This window comes from Rhinatrema bivittatum, chromosome 12 (genome assembly GCF_901001135.1).
Source record: "Rhinatrema bivittatum chromosome 12, aRhiBiv1.1, whole genome shotgun sequence".
NCBI lineage: Eukaryota > Metazoa > Chordata > Amphibia > Gymnophiona > Rhinatrematidae > Rhinatrema > Rhinatrema bivittatum.
This window is the reverse complement of record NC_042626.1, coordinates 87,386,043-87,405,542: the sequence shown is the minus strand read 5'-3', so window position 1 is coordinate 87,405,542 and position 19,500 is coordinate 87,386,043. Positions and strand designations below refer to the sequence as shown.

The window sequence follows — 19,500 nt, the reverse complement described above, 5'->3', positions numbered from 1 at the left end:
CAGGAAGTTGGAGGTTTATCTCAAAAGAATCTTTGAGGTTTCAGCATTGGGCCTCCGAGCAACCATCTGCAGTTCTCTTGCACAAAGAGCGGGACTCCGATGGGTTCAACAATTGCTCACCTCCCAGGTTCTTCCGGATGCTGAAGCTCAGCAGGCGGATTGTTTAGAATCCGTGCTCGCCTATGGAGCAGATGCCTTCTATGACCTCCTTCGGGTCCAGGCCCGATCGATGGTCGCTGCGGGCTCGGCCCGTCGGCTTCTGTGGTTGCGAAACTGGTCAGCGGATGCCTCTTCCAAAACACGCTTAGGCTCGCTTCCTTTTAAAGGTAAGTTTCTCTTTGGAGAGGACTTGGACCAGATCATCAAGTCCCTCAACGAGAATGTGATTTACAAGCTTCCGGAGGACAGGCCGCGGACATCTAGGTCCTTCAGCTCCACCAGGTATCGCTCCCGTACTCAACGACGATACAGTCTTCCCAGACAGCAGCATCAACAGTCTCGGGCTTCTCCTTTTCGTTCGCAGACCTGGAACCGGTCCTTTCGGGGCCACAGGCCCGGCAAGGGAGGACAACCCCAGAGTTCTTCCTCAAAACCCCAATGATGCCAGGCTGACCTGCGATCCGATTCCCAGACTGGGGGGTCGCAGTGCCCGCTTCTACGGGGAATGGGCCCGAATCACGTTGGATCAGTGGGTCCTGGATATCTGAAGGCACGGCTATGCCTTGGATTTTGTCCGCCCGCCCAGAGACAGGTTTCTTTTCTCCCCCTGCGGCTCTTTTCTCAAGAGACAAGCAGTCCGGCAAACTCTCGACCGTCTTCTCTCTTTGGGGGCAATTACCCCAGTATCTGCTGCTGAACTGGGTCGGGGGTCATTATTCCATTTATTTTGTGGTGCCCAAGAAAGAGGGCAATTTTCGGCCCATCCTGGACCAGTCAACCAGTACTGTCAACCAGTACCTCCGGGTCCCACATTTCCGCATGGAAACTCTACGCTCAGTGCTGGCAGCGGTCCACCCAGGGGAATTCCTCGCATCTTTGGATATAATGGAAGCTTACCTGCATATCCCGATTTACAGGGCGCACCACCGTTACCTTCGTTTCAAAATTCTAGGACAGCATTTTCAGTTTCAAGCACTCCCGTTCGGTTTGGCGACAGCTCCACGGGTTTTTACAAAGCTTATGGTGGTTGTGGCCGCAGCCCTGCGCCGAGATGGGGTTCTGGTGCACCCTTACCTGGACGACTGGCTTATCCGGGCAAAATCTCGCACCGAGGGGGTCCAAGCGGTCAGCAAGGTGGTGCGATTACTTCGGTCCCTAGGGTGGATCATCAACTTTCCCAAGAGCAGTCTCTCTCCATCCCAGTCGTTGAATTTTCTGGGTGCGCGCTTCGATACCAATCTGGGACAGGTGTTTCTAAGCGAGGACCGGGCACATGCCTTGCGCGAACAGATCCTCCAGTTCCAATCTCTCCAGGCACCCACAGCATGGAACTACCTACAGGTACTGGGGTCCATGGCCTCCACCATAGACCTAGTCCCGTGGGCGTTTGCGCATCTGCGTCCTCTTCAGTGGGCCTTGTTATCACGTTGGAAGCCAGTGTCGCGGGAATTTCAGGAGGTTCTCCCAATACCGACTGTTGCAAGGCTCAGTCTCCGCTGGTGGCTGGTTCCTCGCCACCTAGCACGAGGGGTCTCCCTGGAGGTCCCAGACTGGGTGGTTGTCACCACGGACGCAAGTCTGACCGGCTGGGGAGCGGTCTGCGGGGCGGATTCCATTCAGGGCACTTGGACAGCGGAACAGTCCCAGTGGCCCATCAACCGTCTGGAAACGAGAGCGGTGCGCCTGGTGTTGCAGGAGTTTCTTCCCTTGGTCCGCCATCGGGCGGTCAGGGTCTTATCAGACAACACGACCACAGTATCGTACATCAACCGTCAGGGGGGCACAAGGAGCCGTCACGTCTCGCTGGAGGCGGACAGACTGATGCAGTGGACGGAGGTCAACTTGAGTCGTCTGGCAGCCTCTCACGTTGCGGGCGTGGACAATATACAGGCAGACTTCTTAAGCCGACAGCGCTTAGATCCCGGAGAATGGGAGCTTTCCGAGGAAGCGATGAGTCTAATAACCTCCCGCTGGGGGACTCCTCACATGGACCTCATGGCCACGGCCGCAAACGCAAAGGCCCCTCGATTCTTCAGCCGACGAAGAGAATACGGGGCAGAAGGAGTCGATGCCCTGGTTCTACCGTGGCCTCGGAAGATCTTACTGTATGTCTTACCTCCGTGGCCCCTGGTGGGGAAGGTTCTCCGTCGCATAGAGAGCCATCCGGGTCCAGTCATTCTAGTGGCACCGGAATGGCCCCGACGGCCCTGGTTTGCGGACCTTCTTCATCTAGCGGCGGAGGGACCCCTGCGGCTCAATCATCTCTTCCACCTACTGCGACAGGGTCCTATATTTTTCGAGCAGGCAGATCGCTTCTGTCTTGCGGCTTGGCTTTTGAGAGGCGCAAGTTGACATGCCGTGGATACTCCGAGGGAGTGATTTCCACTCTCCTAAGGGCACGCAAGACGTCTACCTCTGTCACTTACGTGCGCGTCTGGAAAGTCTTTGAGGTATGGTGCCAGGAGCGTTCTATTCGTCCGGTCTCTGCTTCGGTGACACAAGTCCTTTCCTTCTTGCAGGCCGGTCTGGATTTGGGGTTAGCCTATAATTCACTTAGGGTACAAGTTGCGGCGTTAGGGGCTTTCCTGCACAATGGGCAGGACTCAAGGCTGTCGGCTCACCCTGATATTGTACGTTTTCTGCAAGGTGCTAGACACCTGAAGCCACCCTTGAGGCCGCCTTGTCTGTCTTGGAATCTTAACTTAGTACTTCGTATACTGAGTGGGCCGCCTTTCGAGCCTCTTAGGTCAGTTTCTATCAAGGATCTCACCCTCAAGACAATATTTCTGGTGGCTATCTGTTCGGCCCGTCGTATTTCGGAGCTTCAGGCGTTGTCTTGTCTGGAGCCATATCTTCGCTTTACTGACGAAGGAGTCTCTTTACGCACGGTCCCGTCGTTCTTACCAAAGGTAGTCTCAGCCTTCCATATTAACCAATCTGTCGATTTTGCCTTCCTTCGCTTCGACGGAACCCAGGGAACTCCGCAAGCTTGATGTCAGAAGGTGTCTCCTTCAATATCTATCGGTCACTAACGAGTTTCGTCTCTCGGAACACTTATTCGTACTCTGGTCGGGTCCTCGGAAAGGTCATCTTGCCTCCAAAGCAACTGCTGCCCGTTGGCTCAAAGGGGCGATCTCAGCCGCATATCTTGGGGCCGGGAAAATCCCTTCAATTTCTGTTCGGGCACATTCACTTCGGTCCTGGGCGGAAAGTTCTTCGGTATCTCCCCAGGAGATCTGCAGGGCGGCCACGTGGACGTCTCTCCACACCTTCGCGCGCCACTATCGTTTAGATGTCCGGGCAGCAGGTTTGGATTCTTTTGGGGATAGAGTCCTTCGAGCGGGGCTGTCTGTGGCCCACCCATAGTAAGGGAAGCTTTGGTACATCCCACCGTTTGGACTGATCCTGGTACGTACAGGGAAAAGAAAATTATTCCTCACCTGCTAATTTTCGTTCCTGTAGTACCATGGATCAGTCCAGACGCCCTCCCTGTATTTTACGGGGTTTTTCTCTTCTCAGTTGGGATTGTTGACTCCACTCGAAGGTCAGTCTTTCTGTTATTTCTCTCTGTTTCCTGGGATTTTTTTCCAGTGTTAGTTATGGTTCACGTTCTGTTGGCAAGTTCCCTCTGGGGTAATGTTTAGTCAAATTTCACTTTTTTGGCCTTGTTTCGGGCTTCTCTTTACTTGATCCCTCTATCTCCTCTCTTGTTGGCTTTGCTAGTCTAGTTTACTGAAGATTGAGGAAAGGGGAGGGGCTTATATAGTGCCCCCTCTCGAGTTTTTATTCTGACTCCATCTGCTGGACGGGGAACATAACCCACCGTCTGGACTGATCCATGGTACTACAGGAACGAAAATTAGCAGGTGAGGAATAATTTTCTTTTTTGGCCTTTTCGATGTCTGTTCTGTATCTGTCTTTTAGTTGAGGGAATGGATCTTTTCTCCATTTTTTTTCTGATTGTCTTAGGAAGTGCTTGATGTTTTTAGCCAGATATTGTTCATCTACCCAGAATATAAGAAAACTTGAGGAAAATCTTAGCTGGGCAGATTTGGATAGGTTCGTTGCCATCATTTACTTTTATTAAATATTGTTGTATGCAACGGAAACGCGGTACAATGATTAATGAATTAGTCTTATGAGAAGGCCAGCTGAAAGGAGGGGGGGCTTTTTTAACAGTCTGCAAAAGTGAAGCGAATTTTGATAGAACTTCTGTGCTGTGAAAATTTCCCTGGCAAAACTAAGCAAACACTTCAACCTGCGAATATGTGCAGGTCCTTTTGCCATGAGAATTTACATGTCAATTTTTTAAACTCAAAAAGCACATGCATTAATAAAAAAAAAAAAGAAAACACCTCACCAGAATACCTCTCTTGAATGTGGGCCAATGCACATGCATACTCTGCTTATACTCCTCAGTTTACTTACACAGCAGGCAGGCAGCTTTCTAACAGCTTTGAAAAATGCTCCCCAAATGATGATAGAATGAGGAATTTTAGGCTGGGGTTAACTACAAAGAAAGGGGAACAAGGCAAGAGAAGAGCCAAAATCATTAGCTTCTTTAGAACAAGTTTGAAGAAGGGCACAGTAAGTGGAAGACATGAGCGGAGAGAAACTTCTGAATAACATTCATTTTATTTCATTTTATCCATACACTTTTTTCTTCCCACTTCTCCCTTCCTGCTAATATGCTGCTGCTTTCAAACTATTTTTAAAAAATCTAACCTTATTTTTAATTTTAGGCCAAATATAAGGAGCGAGGGACAGTTTTAGCTGAAGACCAGTTGGCTCAGGTGAGAAGTCTAAATATTTTTCTGTAATTTAAACTAAATTTTTCACTTCAGGACAATTATGGAAATATGTTTTGGAAAAAAGGAAATCAATAATGGTAAATAATCATGCAATCTGAAAAAGGGCCATCTATCTGGAAATGCACTCAATACCTTTAGATATTTAACAAGACTGTCAAACATGCAAGCTTGAAAATCGCTCGAACAGGTGAAAAAGCTCAGTTCTCTGAGTTTTCCATGTACTTTATCTTTTAGTGTTTTTTTTTTTTATATAAATGTTTTTTCCATTTAAAATTTGTAAACACTTATCTTAGTAAAATCTTGCTGCAGTATGATCCCGTTTTAGAAAACCCAACATGTGCCCTGCGTTTCGCAGTCTTCATCTGGGGTACTTAATTTGATATCAGCTCATTTATGATGCACTGAGCTTATTGTACACTCCTGCCAAAGGGACACATCAACTTTGCCCTAAACTTCGGAGAGAGTGTGCACAGACTTTCATTTTGAAGCAGGCCATACACGAGGCACTTGCAGACACTGGCACCTACTTTTTCATACAAAATTAACGCATGCAGAGCTGAAAATGCAATCGATGCACATTACTTTCCCTGATGTAAACATACACAATACACCATGAATGCCTCCTTTAAATCTGGCTAAGCATACACATAATCCGTGCATAATCCTAGCTTATTGGGAAGGCAAGCTTCAAGGGAAAAATGCTTTTTGCCCACATAAATGGCTTTGATAATTGTCCTCTGAAGAATAGCTAAAATGGCATTCAGCCATGTCAGGGCCTTTCTTTGGAATACAGCAAACATGTTTGATTAACTCTGATAAGAAATATACATTTGGGGGGGCAACAATCATAACTTTGTAAGTGGGCAAACCTGTGTGTGTGTGTGGGGGGGTCTATTGTTAAAGGATGCATAAAATAGAAAAATAAAAAAAACAGATTTGCTGATTTCATTGCTTTGTATTCATAAATGACTTAGAAAGCATCCAAAACACACGACAACCATTCATCCACATTTACATACAAACGTGCTAAAGCTTCCACAGATTCAGACCTATCAAGAAGAGTACCCTAAAATCTCCAAATGAGCCTTGACTGACGTTGCTAACAGATTATGAAAAGTCGGCCATAGCCTAACATACAGGTAGATTTTAAAAGCATTGTCCATGCAAAAATGCCTCATACTTGCATATGTGGGCCATGCGTGAGCAACGCAAATTTTATGAAGCCGCAAAGTACACGCATACATATCCATATGTGCATCCAGAACAAGGGGGTGGAAAAGGGGTGGGGTATGGGCGTTCCAAGAGTTACATGCGTAACTCTGAATTTTAGAAAAACTGACCATGGCGTACATCCGAGTGTTATCTGTGTAACTTTACTGCTAGTCCTGTTGAGGAGCAAGTCGGGAGATATCAGGTTTTAGGGATTTTCAAGACTGCTGAACTACCATATATACTCGGGGGGGGGGGGGGCACGGTAGGAGAGACGATATGACACTCTATATATCTACCACTGTGGAGGTTCTTCATCAAATGACTTATGAGGAGAGATTGAAGAATCTAAATATGTACACCCTGGAGGAAAGGAGGAACAGAGGTGATATGATACAGACCTTGAAAGGTTTTAATGATCCAAAGACAACGACAAACCTTTTCCATTTGGAAAAAATCAGCAGAACCAGGGGTCACAATTTGAAGCTCCAAGGAGGAAGACTCAGAACCAATGTCAGGAAGTATTTCTTCATGGAGAGGGTGGTGGATGCCTGGAACGCCCTGGTGAAGACCAAAACTGTGAAGGACTTCAAAAGGGCGTGGGATAAACACTGTGGATCCATAAAGTCTAGAGGATGTGAATGAAGAGAAGGTGGCTTGCGGGAAAGACGGCTACTATCTGGAGATAATACCCTTTATTCAATAGACATACACACGGTTAATGCGACTCCGACAGTGCTCTATGCTTAAACGGCAAGAGGAAATGTGGAAAAAAGGATTTGCATTCACAAAAAAGCGGGGAGTAGCTTGCTTGTTATGGCGGTTACTACCCTGAATCAATTAAGCCTGATACATATCCAGAGTAGCTATCTGCTTCAATGGCAGGGGGAATGAAGAAAAGTGGATTTCTATTCAGATAACAATCAACAAGGACTGAAATGCACAGGTTGGGTAAATAAGCGTGGGAGTAGCTTGCTTATTGCGGCAGTTACTACCCCTAACCAATTAAGCTAGATACTTCACTTAGATGCAGATCCAGCATCCAAGAACCCTATTCAACATAGTAAAAAATCTGACCAATGATAAAGCAGAAACACCCCAAACACCACAAGAAAGCAAATGCAATGAATTAGCACACTATTTCTCAGACAAAATCACTAACCTTAGGGCTAAGATTCCGATCCTAAATAAACAAGAAATCAAAATGCAAAAAAGAGATGTGACACAGTTCTCCACATTTGACGAGGTATCACAAACCGAAGTAGAATCCTTGATAAAAAAATTAAACCCTGCTGCACGTATAATTGACACCATTCCAACCACAGACATAAAAAACTAGCTGACATAACCTCCTACACATTAGCAAAAATAATTAATCTATCACTCAATGAAGGAGTAATGCCAGACCCACTGAATAATCAAACCACTGCAATAATCAAACCAATTCTGAAAAAAAGAAATAATGACCCTAACGTCTTAAGTAACTATAGACCGGTTTCAAACCTGCCTATGCTCGCTAAATTAATAGAAAAAGCAGTACAAAAGCAATTAGCAGAACATCTAGACAACAATAACATACTCTACCCATCACAACATGGTTTCAGAAAACACTATAGCACCGAAACATTACTAATCTCACTGACAGATAGTGTACTACGCGGATTTGATAGCGGCAAACACTACATTTTGATACTACTAGATCTGTCCGCAGCATTTGACACAGTGAACCATAACATACTATTAAAAAGACTGGAAGAAATTGGATTACAAAAAAAAAACAATTGACTGGTTCACATCCTATCTTACAAACAGATCTTATCAGGTAAAGATAAAAAACACAATATCAGACAAGATTGGCCTAAAAACAGGAGTCCCCCAGGGCTCAGCACTCTCAGCGACTCTATTTAACATTTACATGCTCCCCCTCTGCCACCTACTAGCAGGGCTAGGTATCATACACAACATATATGCTGACGACATCCAACTAATTCTACCAGTGGAAGAGTCAATTGAGAAAACACTGAACTTTGCAATGATGTATCTAGACATAATAAATCAACTATTATCTCAAATGGAACTAGTAATTAACATAGAAAAAACGGAATTTATACACCTTGAACGAAAAAACATTGTAAGAATTCAAAATCCCATCAAACTTAAAAATGATAAATTAGTGGAGTTAAAGGATAAGGTTAGAAACCTAGGAGTTATTATGGACACTGAAATCAGCCTTAAAGAACACATATCGGGAGGTATCTGTGGGAGAAACCTCTCTTTGAGAGAGGCGCAGCCTGGAACTGTGCTCAGGGCTCCTATCCCCTTGCCGGGGTTGGAGTCACAAGATCATCCCGGTCCCGCTGGAAGCTCCGCCCCCACCCTGAGGTCATCGGAAGGGGACGGACCGAATTACCTTAAATTGGAGGAAGATACGGCGCGCAGCCGAAGCCGCGCGCCCCTTCTGAAAATTTTTTCTTGGATTTATTCTTATTACATATGGGCAGGAAGAGGAAGGTTAAAATTTGGACCTCCTCTCCAGGGCTTCCGCTGAGAGGGCTGATGGACTCACACGTAGCAAGAGGGGTAAGTCGACCATCTCAAAGAACAATTCCAGAAATTTCATTTTCATCAGGATCCCCAGAGCCACAAGGGCTAACGCAGTTGAATCAATCCAACATGGAAAACTCTAATCCTACATCTCTTTCAAGTTTAAATGGTCAAAGAGAACTTTTGAATCTTACTGGTGAAGGGTCAAATGTGATAACGAATAATGAAACTATAGGGGTGAAACTGGGAACTGAGCCACAGGAGGTGGCTCTGGAACCATTAGACCCCCAAAACATTACCTTAAAGATGTATGGAAGGTTCTGGATAATTTACAAAAAACTCTGTCTAAATCAATTGAACAAAATAGAATGACTACATTGGAATTTAAAAATGAAATGGAGAAATATAATAATCATATGACGCAGTTAGAAGAACAAAGTAAAGGTTTCTCCACCCAGATTGAGGTGTTAAAAGAAGTAAATAATTCTTCTATTAAAGATGGTTTGATAACACAGACAGTTAGAAAACCTGGAAAATCAAAATCGTGTTAAAAATCTTAGGTTTTTGAATTTTCCAGAGACCAGATTACTTTCTGCTATGGAGTTATTAAAAAAATATTTGGTAGAAGTACTATCTATAGTGACAATTGATGAGACAGCTATATCTAAACTATACTACATTCCTAAATCCAGATTAAGGTTGCAGGTGGGACAAGAGGAAATGGATATAGTTCAACAATCCCCCAACTTAACATCATTCTTGGAAGCCTCTCAGGATGATATCCAATTAAGGTCTACACTTTTGGTAACTTTTACTAGAGAGAGGGACAAAAATCTTGTCTTACAAAAGTATTTTGAAAATAAAGACCATATTTTCTGTGGTCAACGTATTCAAATATTTCCTGATGTTGCTAAAGCAACACAAGCTAGACGTAAACAATTTTTGTCACTGAAGCCTAGAGTATTAGCTATTGGGGCAACATTTTATTTAAAATTTCCCTGCAAGTGTTCAGTGTTATATCAAAAGAACAAGTTCATTTTCCAAGATCCCACTCACCTTGAATCCTTTTTAATAGATAAACAGACGGGTTGAGGAATAACTGCATAAAATAATTAAACTCCCATTATTTCTGTAAAGTATGATTACAGATTTCATTAATGTTATGTTTTCCTGTGAAGAGTGCCTCCCATAATGAGGACTAGATTTTCGTGCTACTGATTATCTATGGGATAAATGTTTCTTTGTATGTTTTGTGTATAGTAACAGAAAATTTGCTTTGTGTTTTATACAATGTAAATTGTTTAAAAAACGAATAAAATATAAATTAAAAAAAAAACAAAAACAACACATATCAACAAAAGTAAGAGAAGGCTATGCCAAACTAATGGTCCTTAGAAGACTAAAACCATTATTAACACAGGAACACTTTCGTACAGTACTACAAGCACTAATATTTGCCAGCACAGACTACTACAACACACTTTTCCTAGGTTTACCATACACCACAATCAGGCCACTGCAAATACTACAAAACTCAGCTGCCAGAATACTTACTGGAAAAGGCAGAAGAGATCATATTACCCAAACACTTGCGGATTTACACTGGCTCCCATTAGAACAGAGAGTACAATTCAAAACACTTTGCACAATTCATAAATTAATCAATGACGAAAACGCCGACTGGCTAAACACTGCTTTACGATTACATGTCCCACAAAGAAATCTCAGGTCGGCCAATAAAGCACTGCTAACCATACCCTCAGTCAGAACAGCAAAGTTGACCCAGGTGAGAGAGAGAGCTCTATCTTTGGCAGGACCATTATTGTGGAACACATTACCACTTGAACTGAGATTAATGAAAGAATTAAAACTTTTCAAAAAAGGCCTAAAAACTTGGCTTTTCAAAAAAGCATTTCACAATGAGAGCGATGACTAACAATACATACAGCTGAAAGTCACCAACAAACAGAAAATTGACAATTTTATTTTGTTACCCATTATTAAATATTAAATTGAAACAGTATACACATATATGATTATCCCAAAATCATATAAATGGTAACCCCAACCCATCTCTCATTTAGAGTATATTACTGAACTATGTAACCGTAAAATATTGGCACACCATGGATAACTTAGAAACCTAACCAACCTATTTCGTGCCGAAATGTAAACCGTTGTGATGGTATATTACTAAACGATGGTATAGAAAATTTTTTAAATAAATAAATAATGGCGGGGGTGGAAGGGAAATAGAACCAAAAGGTTACTAAAGGCCAAGAGTAACAGATATGAGAAAAATAAATAAATAAAAATAAAAGTGTGAAAGCTTGCTGGGCAGACTGGATGGGCCATTTGGTCGTCTTCTGCCGTCATTTCTATGTTTCTATGTACCTCCCTTGAGCCTGGGGCAGGGAAGTTAGTTCCCCTGATTCTGCTGAGAAAAAAAAAAAACCCTCTGAAAAGCAGGTTTAAAATAAGCTGAGCTTCTCAGCACATTTTTAAGGTGCCCCCTGAGGATACGGTTACTACTACTATGCCTGCTAACGTGGACCCGGTCCTGGCGGGACTTACAGCTCCACCACGTACCTTCCCGTTTCATCCTATGCACAAGCTGATGCTCCTTCGGGAGTGGGAGACCCCGGAGGCAGGACTCTGGGTGGGTAGGGCTATGGACAAGCTCTACCCTCTCCCTGAGGATTGCTTGGATATGCTTAAGATACCCAAGGTGGATTCCTCCATCTCTGCGGTTACCAAGCACACCACCATCCCAGTGGTGGGGGTTACGGCATTGAAGGATGTCCAGGACCGCAAACTAGAATTCTATCTCAAATGCATCTTTGAGATCTTGTCCTTAGGAGTTCAGGCGACAATCTGCAGCAGTTTCATGCAGCGGGCAAGCCTCAGGTGAGTTCAACAACTACTCAGCACCCAAGACTTCCCGTCTGCAGAGGCAGAGCAGGTGGAGTGGCTAGAAGATGCGATTGCGTATGGGGCCGATGCCCTTTACGATCTTCTCCGGGTACAAGCCAAAGCCATGGTCTCCGCAGTCACAGCCAGGCGTCTCCTCTGGCTGAGAAATTGGTCTGCCGATGCATCTTCTAAAGCGCAGTTGGGAACTCTCCCCTTCAAGGGTCAGTTGCTTTTTGGTGAGGACCTAGAGCAGCTTATTAAATCTCTGGGGGAGAATAAGTTTCATAAGCTGCCGGAGGACCGACCGAAACAGTCTAAAACTTTTTCCTTCCCGCACTCGCTTCAGAGGTCAACGTCGATATAATAGCAGGTGCCCCATGCCGGGGCTCCTTTCCGAGAAGCAATTCTTCCAGATCCCAATCCTGGTCTCATTCCTTTCGCGGACGTCGACCCTTCCAGGATGGTAGCTAGCAACACTCGGCTACCAAGTCCTCTTCCCAATGAAATACGGCCAGCCCATTTCTCCGTTCCAAACTTAGGTGGACGGTTGTCCCTGTTGCTCGAGGAATGGGCCAAGATCACGACGGATCAGTGGGTCCTGGAGGTAATAGAAAAAGGCTATGCATTAGAATTTGCTCGAGATCTACCAGACCTTCACCTAATCTCCCTCTGCGGAAGTCGAAAGAGGCCTGCGGTCAACCAGACTGAGGAACAGAAACAACAACCGCGTCAACCATAATCATACCAATTTGAACTTATAAGAAACACTAACGGGCTGATACACTACAGTGCGCTCCAAAGGAGCGCACTGTTAACCTGCCATTGGACGTGCATTTTCCCTTACCCCTTATTCAGTAAGGGGTGGAAAACGCGCGTCCAACCCGCCGAAACTAATAGCGCCCTCAACGTGCAAATGCATGTTGATGGCCCTATTAGGTATTCGCACGTGATTCACTAAGTAAAATGTGCAGCCAAGCCGCACATTTTACTTTCAGAAATTAGCGCCTACCCAAAGGTAGGCGCTAATTTCTTCGGGCACCGGGAAAGTGCACAGAAAAGCAGTTTTTACTGCTTTTCTGTGCACCCTCCGACATAATATCATGGTGATATTAAGTCGGAGGTCCCGAAGGGTAAAAAAAATAAAATAAATAAATTAAAAAAAATTTTTGAAGTCGGCCGGTGGCTGTCGGGTCGAAAACCGGACACTCCATTTTGCCGGCGTTCGGTTTCCGAGCCCGTGGCTGTCAGCGGGTGTCGGCAAAGTCCTAACTTGTCTGACCTCCCTGGGGTGGATAATCAACTTTCCGAAGAGCAAGCTGCAGCTAGACTCTGGAATTTTTGGGGGTGCGATTCGACACTCGAGTCGGCAAGATGTTCCTTCCAGACGTGAGGGCGCTCAAACTCAGGAACCAAATGCGCTCCTTTCTCTCTTGCTCTGCCCATGGCCTGGGATTACCTCCAGGTCCTGGGGTCCATGGCCTCCACTATCGATCTGGTTCCTTGGGCTTTTGCGCATATGCGTCCCATTACAGAAAGCGTTGCTATCCTGCTGGAAGCTGGTGTCTGAGCAATTACAGATGTCTCTCCCGCTCTCCAAGTCTATCGTCGCCGAGCTGCAATGGTGTCTCTCGCCTACCCACCTTCTGAAGGGAGTGTCCCTTCAGACACCGCAGTGGATAGTGGTCACAACGGATGCCAGCCTCTCAGGCTGGCGAGCGGTATGCCAGACCCAGTCTAAACAGGGATGCTGGTCCCCAGTCCAATCTCATTTATTTATTTATTTAACAGTTTTATATACCGAAGTTCTGGTAACAAAGTTACTAATCACTTCGGTTTACATTACAACAATAGATTGACTCTCAAGGTCTTCCTTCCTTTACTCCATCACAAGGCGGTGCGGTTCTCTTGGACAACTCCACCATGGTAGCTTATATCAATCGGCAGGAAGGCACCAGGAGTCCCCTGGTGGCTCTGGAAGCCAACAAGCTTTTTGCTTGGGCGGAGCATCACCTAGAGTGTCTAGCAGCATCTCACATTGCAGGGAAGGAGAATGTTCAAGCCGATTTCCTCAGTCGCCAGCGGCTGGATCCCAGTGAGTGGGAGTTGTCAGACAGAGCAATTAATCTGATCGTCCACAGGTGGGGTTCCCCACACTTAGATCTGATGGCCACAATGAACAATACAAAAGCTCCCAGGTTCTTCAACCGCAGAAAGGAACATTGCGCGGAAGGAGTGGATGCGTTGGTCTTTTCCTGGCCTCACAACATTCTCCTGTACATGTTCCCTCTGTGGCCCCTAGTGGGCAAAGTGCTCCGAAAAATCGAGCTCCATCAGGGCCCCGTCATTCCAGTGGCTCCAGATTGGCCCCGCAGACCGTGGTTCGCAGATCTGATGAACCTCGCCACGGATGGCCCTCTCCACCTCTGGCATCTCTCACACCTCCTTCGACAGGGTCCCGTATTTTTCGATCAGGCGGATCGCTTTTGAACAGCGGAGATTGAGAAGGAAAGGATATAAGGAGGAAGTTATATCCACTCTGTTGCGGGCTCGGAAGCCGGCTACTTCTCTCGCTTATGTCCGGGTATGGAAGGTTTTCGAAAACGCATGCGCCGCTTCGGGAGTGTCGGCCCGTAAGGCTCCGGTTTCCCAGGTCCTTTCCTTCTTTCAGAACTGTCTATCCAAGGGTTTATCTTTCAGTTCCTTGCGGGTGCAGGTTTCCGCTCTTGGCTCCCTCTTAGGCAACATTGATGGTTACACAGTGGCGACTCATCCGGATGTCATTCGCTTCCTCAAGGGGGCCAAACATTTTAAATCTGCCGGTATGAGCTACTAGTCCCTCGTGGAGTCTTAACTTGGTTCTTCGGGTTCTCTGCGAAGCTCCCTTCGAACCTCTACCGAGGATTTGACTCTCAAAACCATTTTTCTGTTGTCCATTTGTTCCGCCAGAAAGGTGTCTGAGCTCCAAGCTTTATCTTGCAGGGAACCTTTTCTACGTTTTTCTGATTCGGGGGTATCCCTCAAGACGGTGCCCTCCTTCTTGCCAAAGGTAGGGTCTTCTTTTCACGTCAATCAGTCAGTAGAACTCCTGGCCTTTTCCTCTGAAGACATAGCAAACACTTCTGGGGGTGACCTGCGGCGCCTGGATATAAAACTGGTTTTGCTACTATATCTCCAGGTTACAAATGAGTTCCGGGTCTCGAATCACCTGTTTGTACTGTGGAGTGGCCCAAATAAGGGTAACAAGGCTTCAAAGGCCACGATTGCTCATTGGCTAAAGGAAGCTATTGCATCAGCTTACATCTGTAAGGGCCGATCGGTTCCGAAAGGCTTAAAGGCCCACTCCTTGCGTTCTCAAGCCACTTCTTGGGCGGAGAGTCAGTCTGTCTCTCCGCAGGAAATATGTAGGGCAGCTACTTGGAAATCTCTGCATACTTTTGCTCGTCATTACCGTCTCGATGTACAGGCTCCAGTTTTTGGCTCCTTCGGGCGGCAGGTTCTTCGAGCGGGACTGTCTCGGTCCCACCATGTTTAGGGAAGCTTTGGTACATCCCATGGTCTGGACTGATCCGGGTACGGAAAGGAAAATTGGTTCTTATCTGCTAATTTTTGTTCCTGTAGTACCACGGATCAGTCCAGACACCCTCCCATGCTAGATCTGTTCCGTCCGTTCGAAGTTTCTTCCTTTACGGGTTTCCGGATACCTGAATCTTCTATTATTGCTTTAAGGCACCAGAAGCATCTTCTAGATGAAAATGAATCTTTATGCAAGAGCATTTTTTTTTACTCGGAATTCTTTTAGTTGTTCAATTTATCTGTTTTCTTGTTACTTGCTTGATCTTTTGAGAGTTATCTGCTTTGAAAGTGTTTATACTGAAGGGATGCAGGGTAGGCTCTGTCCTGATATAGGATACCCTTTCAGTTTTGGTCTGTCTCCATCTGCTGGACAGGAGGCTCAACCCACTGTCAGGAACGAAACTTAGCAGGTAAGAACCAATTTTCCTTTTCCCCTTGTGTGAGCATATGCACCTAAAATCTGCTAAAGCCCTGGTGGTAATACTTGCGAGACATTTACTTGAGCCACCTCTTAAAATCATGCGCACACACTTGCACGGTGGGGTATTTTAAATGAAACTTGCATATTGTCACGATCAGGCCCATCCGCTCAGCAGGCTGTGAGGCTTTGCTGGGCTTCAGGCCTCCGGCTTTGCTCCTATGCCACGTCCCGTCCACTTGCACAGCTCATGCACAGCGCTGCTATGGACTCCTCACAGCCTCTGGGAGTGCCAGGACTGGGCCTGGCACTCTGACTAAACAGTACACAGAAAAAGGATCTTAATCAATAAAGAGTTTAATGTGGTGCTGTAGCTCGCTGGCTGCAGCCTTATACTAATGCGTGGTTGTCCTTACAAGCCCAGGGTAAACAGCATTTAAAACCACAATTCCCTTCCAGCCTTTCTCATACCTCCATACAGCAATACAGGATTTACCATCCCCCAACCTCCTGGTTATTCCACCTCCATAGAGGAACAGCTGGAGCTTTCCTCTCCCCAGCTTACCTCCATCTCCTCCTCCTGAGACTCTGAGGAGCCGGGCTTTTGTGGCCAGCTCCACCACGATGGCACGCCCTCTTCCTCAACGTCCATGGACTCTGCTGAGTCATAGGGATCAGTCCCAATTTCTTCCACCTGTTCCTGCTCAGGCTCCAGCCAGGGGTCAGGTGTTGGTTCAGGGAACCTGGGAAGTGTAGTCTTTGCTACCTTCCTCAGCGCCCTCCGGTGGCTAAGTTTGGTACCACTAGCTTCTGCTTGGCTGTGTCTCGGCTGTTTCTGCCCCGGGCCAGGTCGTACTGCATCACAATATGCATGTGCACAACATAAAACTGCATCGTATCTCTGCTCGGGTGCTGATATGCATGTTTATGGGTGCATGCTCATTCTTTTTAAAATTAGCCAGGTAATCTTTAGCTAACACCTGATGTGTGTGTATATAAAGCATCCAAGTGTTCCAGTTGCATCTAGTCTGAACTGGACTGGAACCATAACAAGCCAAAAGTTTAGAAAGTAAGTGTGCTACCAAAACAGCTACATGAACACATTGCATAAAACCTAAGAACATAAGAAATTGCCATGCTGGGTCAGACCAAGGGTCCCATCAAGCACAGCATCCTGTTTCCAACAGAGGCCAAACCAGGCCACAAGAACTTGGCAAGTCCCAAACACCAAGAAGATCCCATGCTACTGATGCCAGTAATAGCAGAGGCCATTCCCTAAGTCAACTTGATTAATTGCAGTTAATGGACTTCTCCTCCAAGAACTTATCCAAACCTTTTTTGAACCCAGCTACACTAACTGCGCTAACCACATCCTCTGGCAACAAATTCCAAAGCTTAATTGTGCATTGAATGAAAGAATTTTCTCTGATTAGTCTTAAATGGGCTACTTGCTAACTTCATGGAGTGTCCCCTAGTCCTCCTATTATCTGAAAGTGTAAATAACCGATTCATATCTACTCGTTTAAGACCTCTCATGATTTTAAAGACCTCTATCATATCCCCCCTCCAAGCTGAACAGCCCTAACCTCTTCAGCCTTCAGTTGTTCCATCCCCTTTATCATTTTGATTGCCCTTCTCTGTACCTTCTCCACCGCAACTATATCTTTTTTGAGATGTGGCGACCAGAATTGTACATAGGCAAAGGCAACCTAAATTCAAATGAACTTAATAAAGCACCATCAAAAGTCTGAATACTAAATAGCACGTCTTCCCAAAAAAGATAAATTTTAGGACAAAATAGTGCATAAATTCTTAACGTCCCACTTTCTATCTTATATCTAATGCATAAATCAGTTAAAGTAAAGCCGAATTTACAAGCTTTCACATTGCATTTTCTGTTATTTTGCATCCACTAAAATCTTGGCAGCATTCTCCTAAGAACATAAGAACATGCCATACTGGGTCAGAGCAAGGGTCCATCAAGCCCAGCATCCTGTTTCCAACAGTGGTCAATCCAGGCCATAAGAACCTGACAAGTACCCAAAAACTAAGTCTATTCCATGTTATCGTTGCTAGTAATAGCAGTGGCTATTTTCTAAGTCAACTTAATTAATAGCAGGTAATGGACTTCTCCTCCAAGAACTTATCCAATCCTTTTTTAAACACAGCTGCACTAACCCCATCCTCTGGCAACAAATTCCAGAGTTTAATTGTGCGTTGAGTAAAAAAGAACTTTCTCCGGTTAGTTTTAAATGTACCCCATGCTAACTTCATGGAGTGCCCCCTAGTCTTTCTATTATCTGAAAGAGTAAATAACCAATTCACATCTACCCGTTCTAGACCTCTCATGATTTTAAACATCTCTATCATATCTCCCCTCAGCCGTCTCTTCTCCAAGCTGAAAAGTCCTAACCTCTTTAGTCTTTCCTCATAGGGGAGCAGTTCCATTCCCCTTATCATTTTGGTCGCCCTTCTCTGTACCTTCTCCATCACAATTATATCTTTTTTGAGATGCGGCGACCAGAATTGTACACAGTATTCAAGGTGCGGTCTCACCATGGAGCAATACAGAGGCATTATGACATTTTCCGTTTTATTCACCATTCCCTTTCTAATAATTCCCAACATTCTGTTTGCTTTTTTGACTGCCACAGCACACTGAACCGATTTCAATGTGTTATCCACTATGACGCCCAGATCTTTCTTGGGTTGTAGCACCTAATATGGAACCTAACATTGTGTAACTATAGCATGGGTTATTTTTCCCTATATGCATCACCTTGCCACTTATCCACACTAAATTTCATCTGCCATTTTGATGCCCAATTTTCCAGTCTCACAAGGTCTTCCTGCAATTTATCACTATCTGCTTGTGATTTAACTACTCTGAACAATTGTGTGTCATCTGCAAATTTGATTTCCTAGCGTGTAGCCAGATGGACTCAGAACAAGTGGGTATAGTGTGCTCGTGCTAGCAGTTGGAGACGGATCTGACGTCAGCACGGGTACATATACCCCCACAGGAAGTGAAGCAACTCAGTAATTTCCGTCTCCAAAGCAGTTTGGAGTGCCTGCACGCTCGCTGAGCATGTTTTCCAATACTACCTTCTTAGAGGGACAAGTGGCATGGTTAATTCCGATAAAGAACGAGACTCCTCCATGCTAACTAGTTACGCGACCCCCAGCAGTCGGCGTCCAACTTCTTAGAGGGTCAGCCGATGCTCCTTCTAAGACACGTCTCACTAGAATGCCGTTCAAGGGTTCTCTTCTGTTCGGCAGCGACTTAGATAAACTGGCCAGCACATGGGGCGCCTCTCCAGTACCTCGACTGCCGGAAGACAGGTCCAAGAGGAACCAGCGCATCTTTCCGAGGCCCACCAGAGGTAGAAGCTCCCAACCCTTCACTCCCTATAGGAGTCGCTACCAGGCACCTCGTCCTCAGGCCAGAAACCAGGCCTTTCGGACCAAGCAGCGCAAGAGGGGAGCCGGCTCGGGGACAGGTCCCGGCCGTGCCTCACAATGAGAATCAGCCGATCCATCCGGGGGATGGAGCCATAGGGGGCAGGTTAACCCTCTTCTACCCCAGATGGTCAAGATTACGTCGGACCAGTGGGTCCTCGCCATCATCCGAGAGGGCTATTATCTGGACTTCCATCACACCCCTCCAGACAGGTTTGTGGAGTCTCCGTGTCCAATCCACAAGAAGGCGGCATTAGAAGTTACCCTGGCGAGGCTCCTGTCCTTGAAAGCCATAATCCCAGTACCTGCATGGGAAATGGATTCTGGGCACTATTCCATTTATTTCATGGTACCCAAGAAAGAGGGCACTTTCCGGCCCGTATTAGACCTCAAGTCAGTCAACCGATACTTAAG

At 45.7% G+C, this 19,500-nt stretch overlaps 1 protein-coding gene across 1 annotated transcript in view; it reads left to right on the top strand.

Moving 5' to 3' along the window:
- Positions 1–19,500, top strand: part of SNF8 (SNF8 subunit of ESCRT-II) — a 126,191-nt gene that overhangs the window by 12,899 nt on the left and 93,792 nt on the right. Inside the window, 1 exon segment of the mRNA XM_029574009.1 lies at positions 4,902–4,952. Within this exon segment, the coding sequence (XP_029429869.1) occupies positions 4,902–4,952 (51 nt within the window).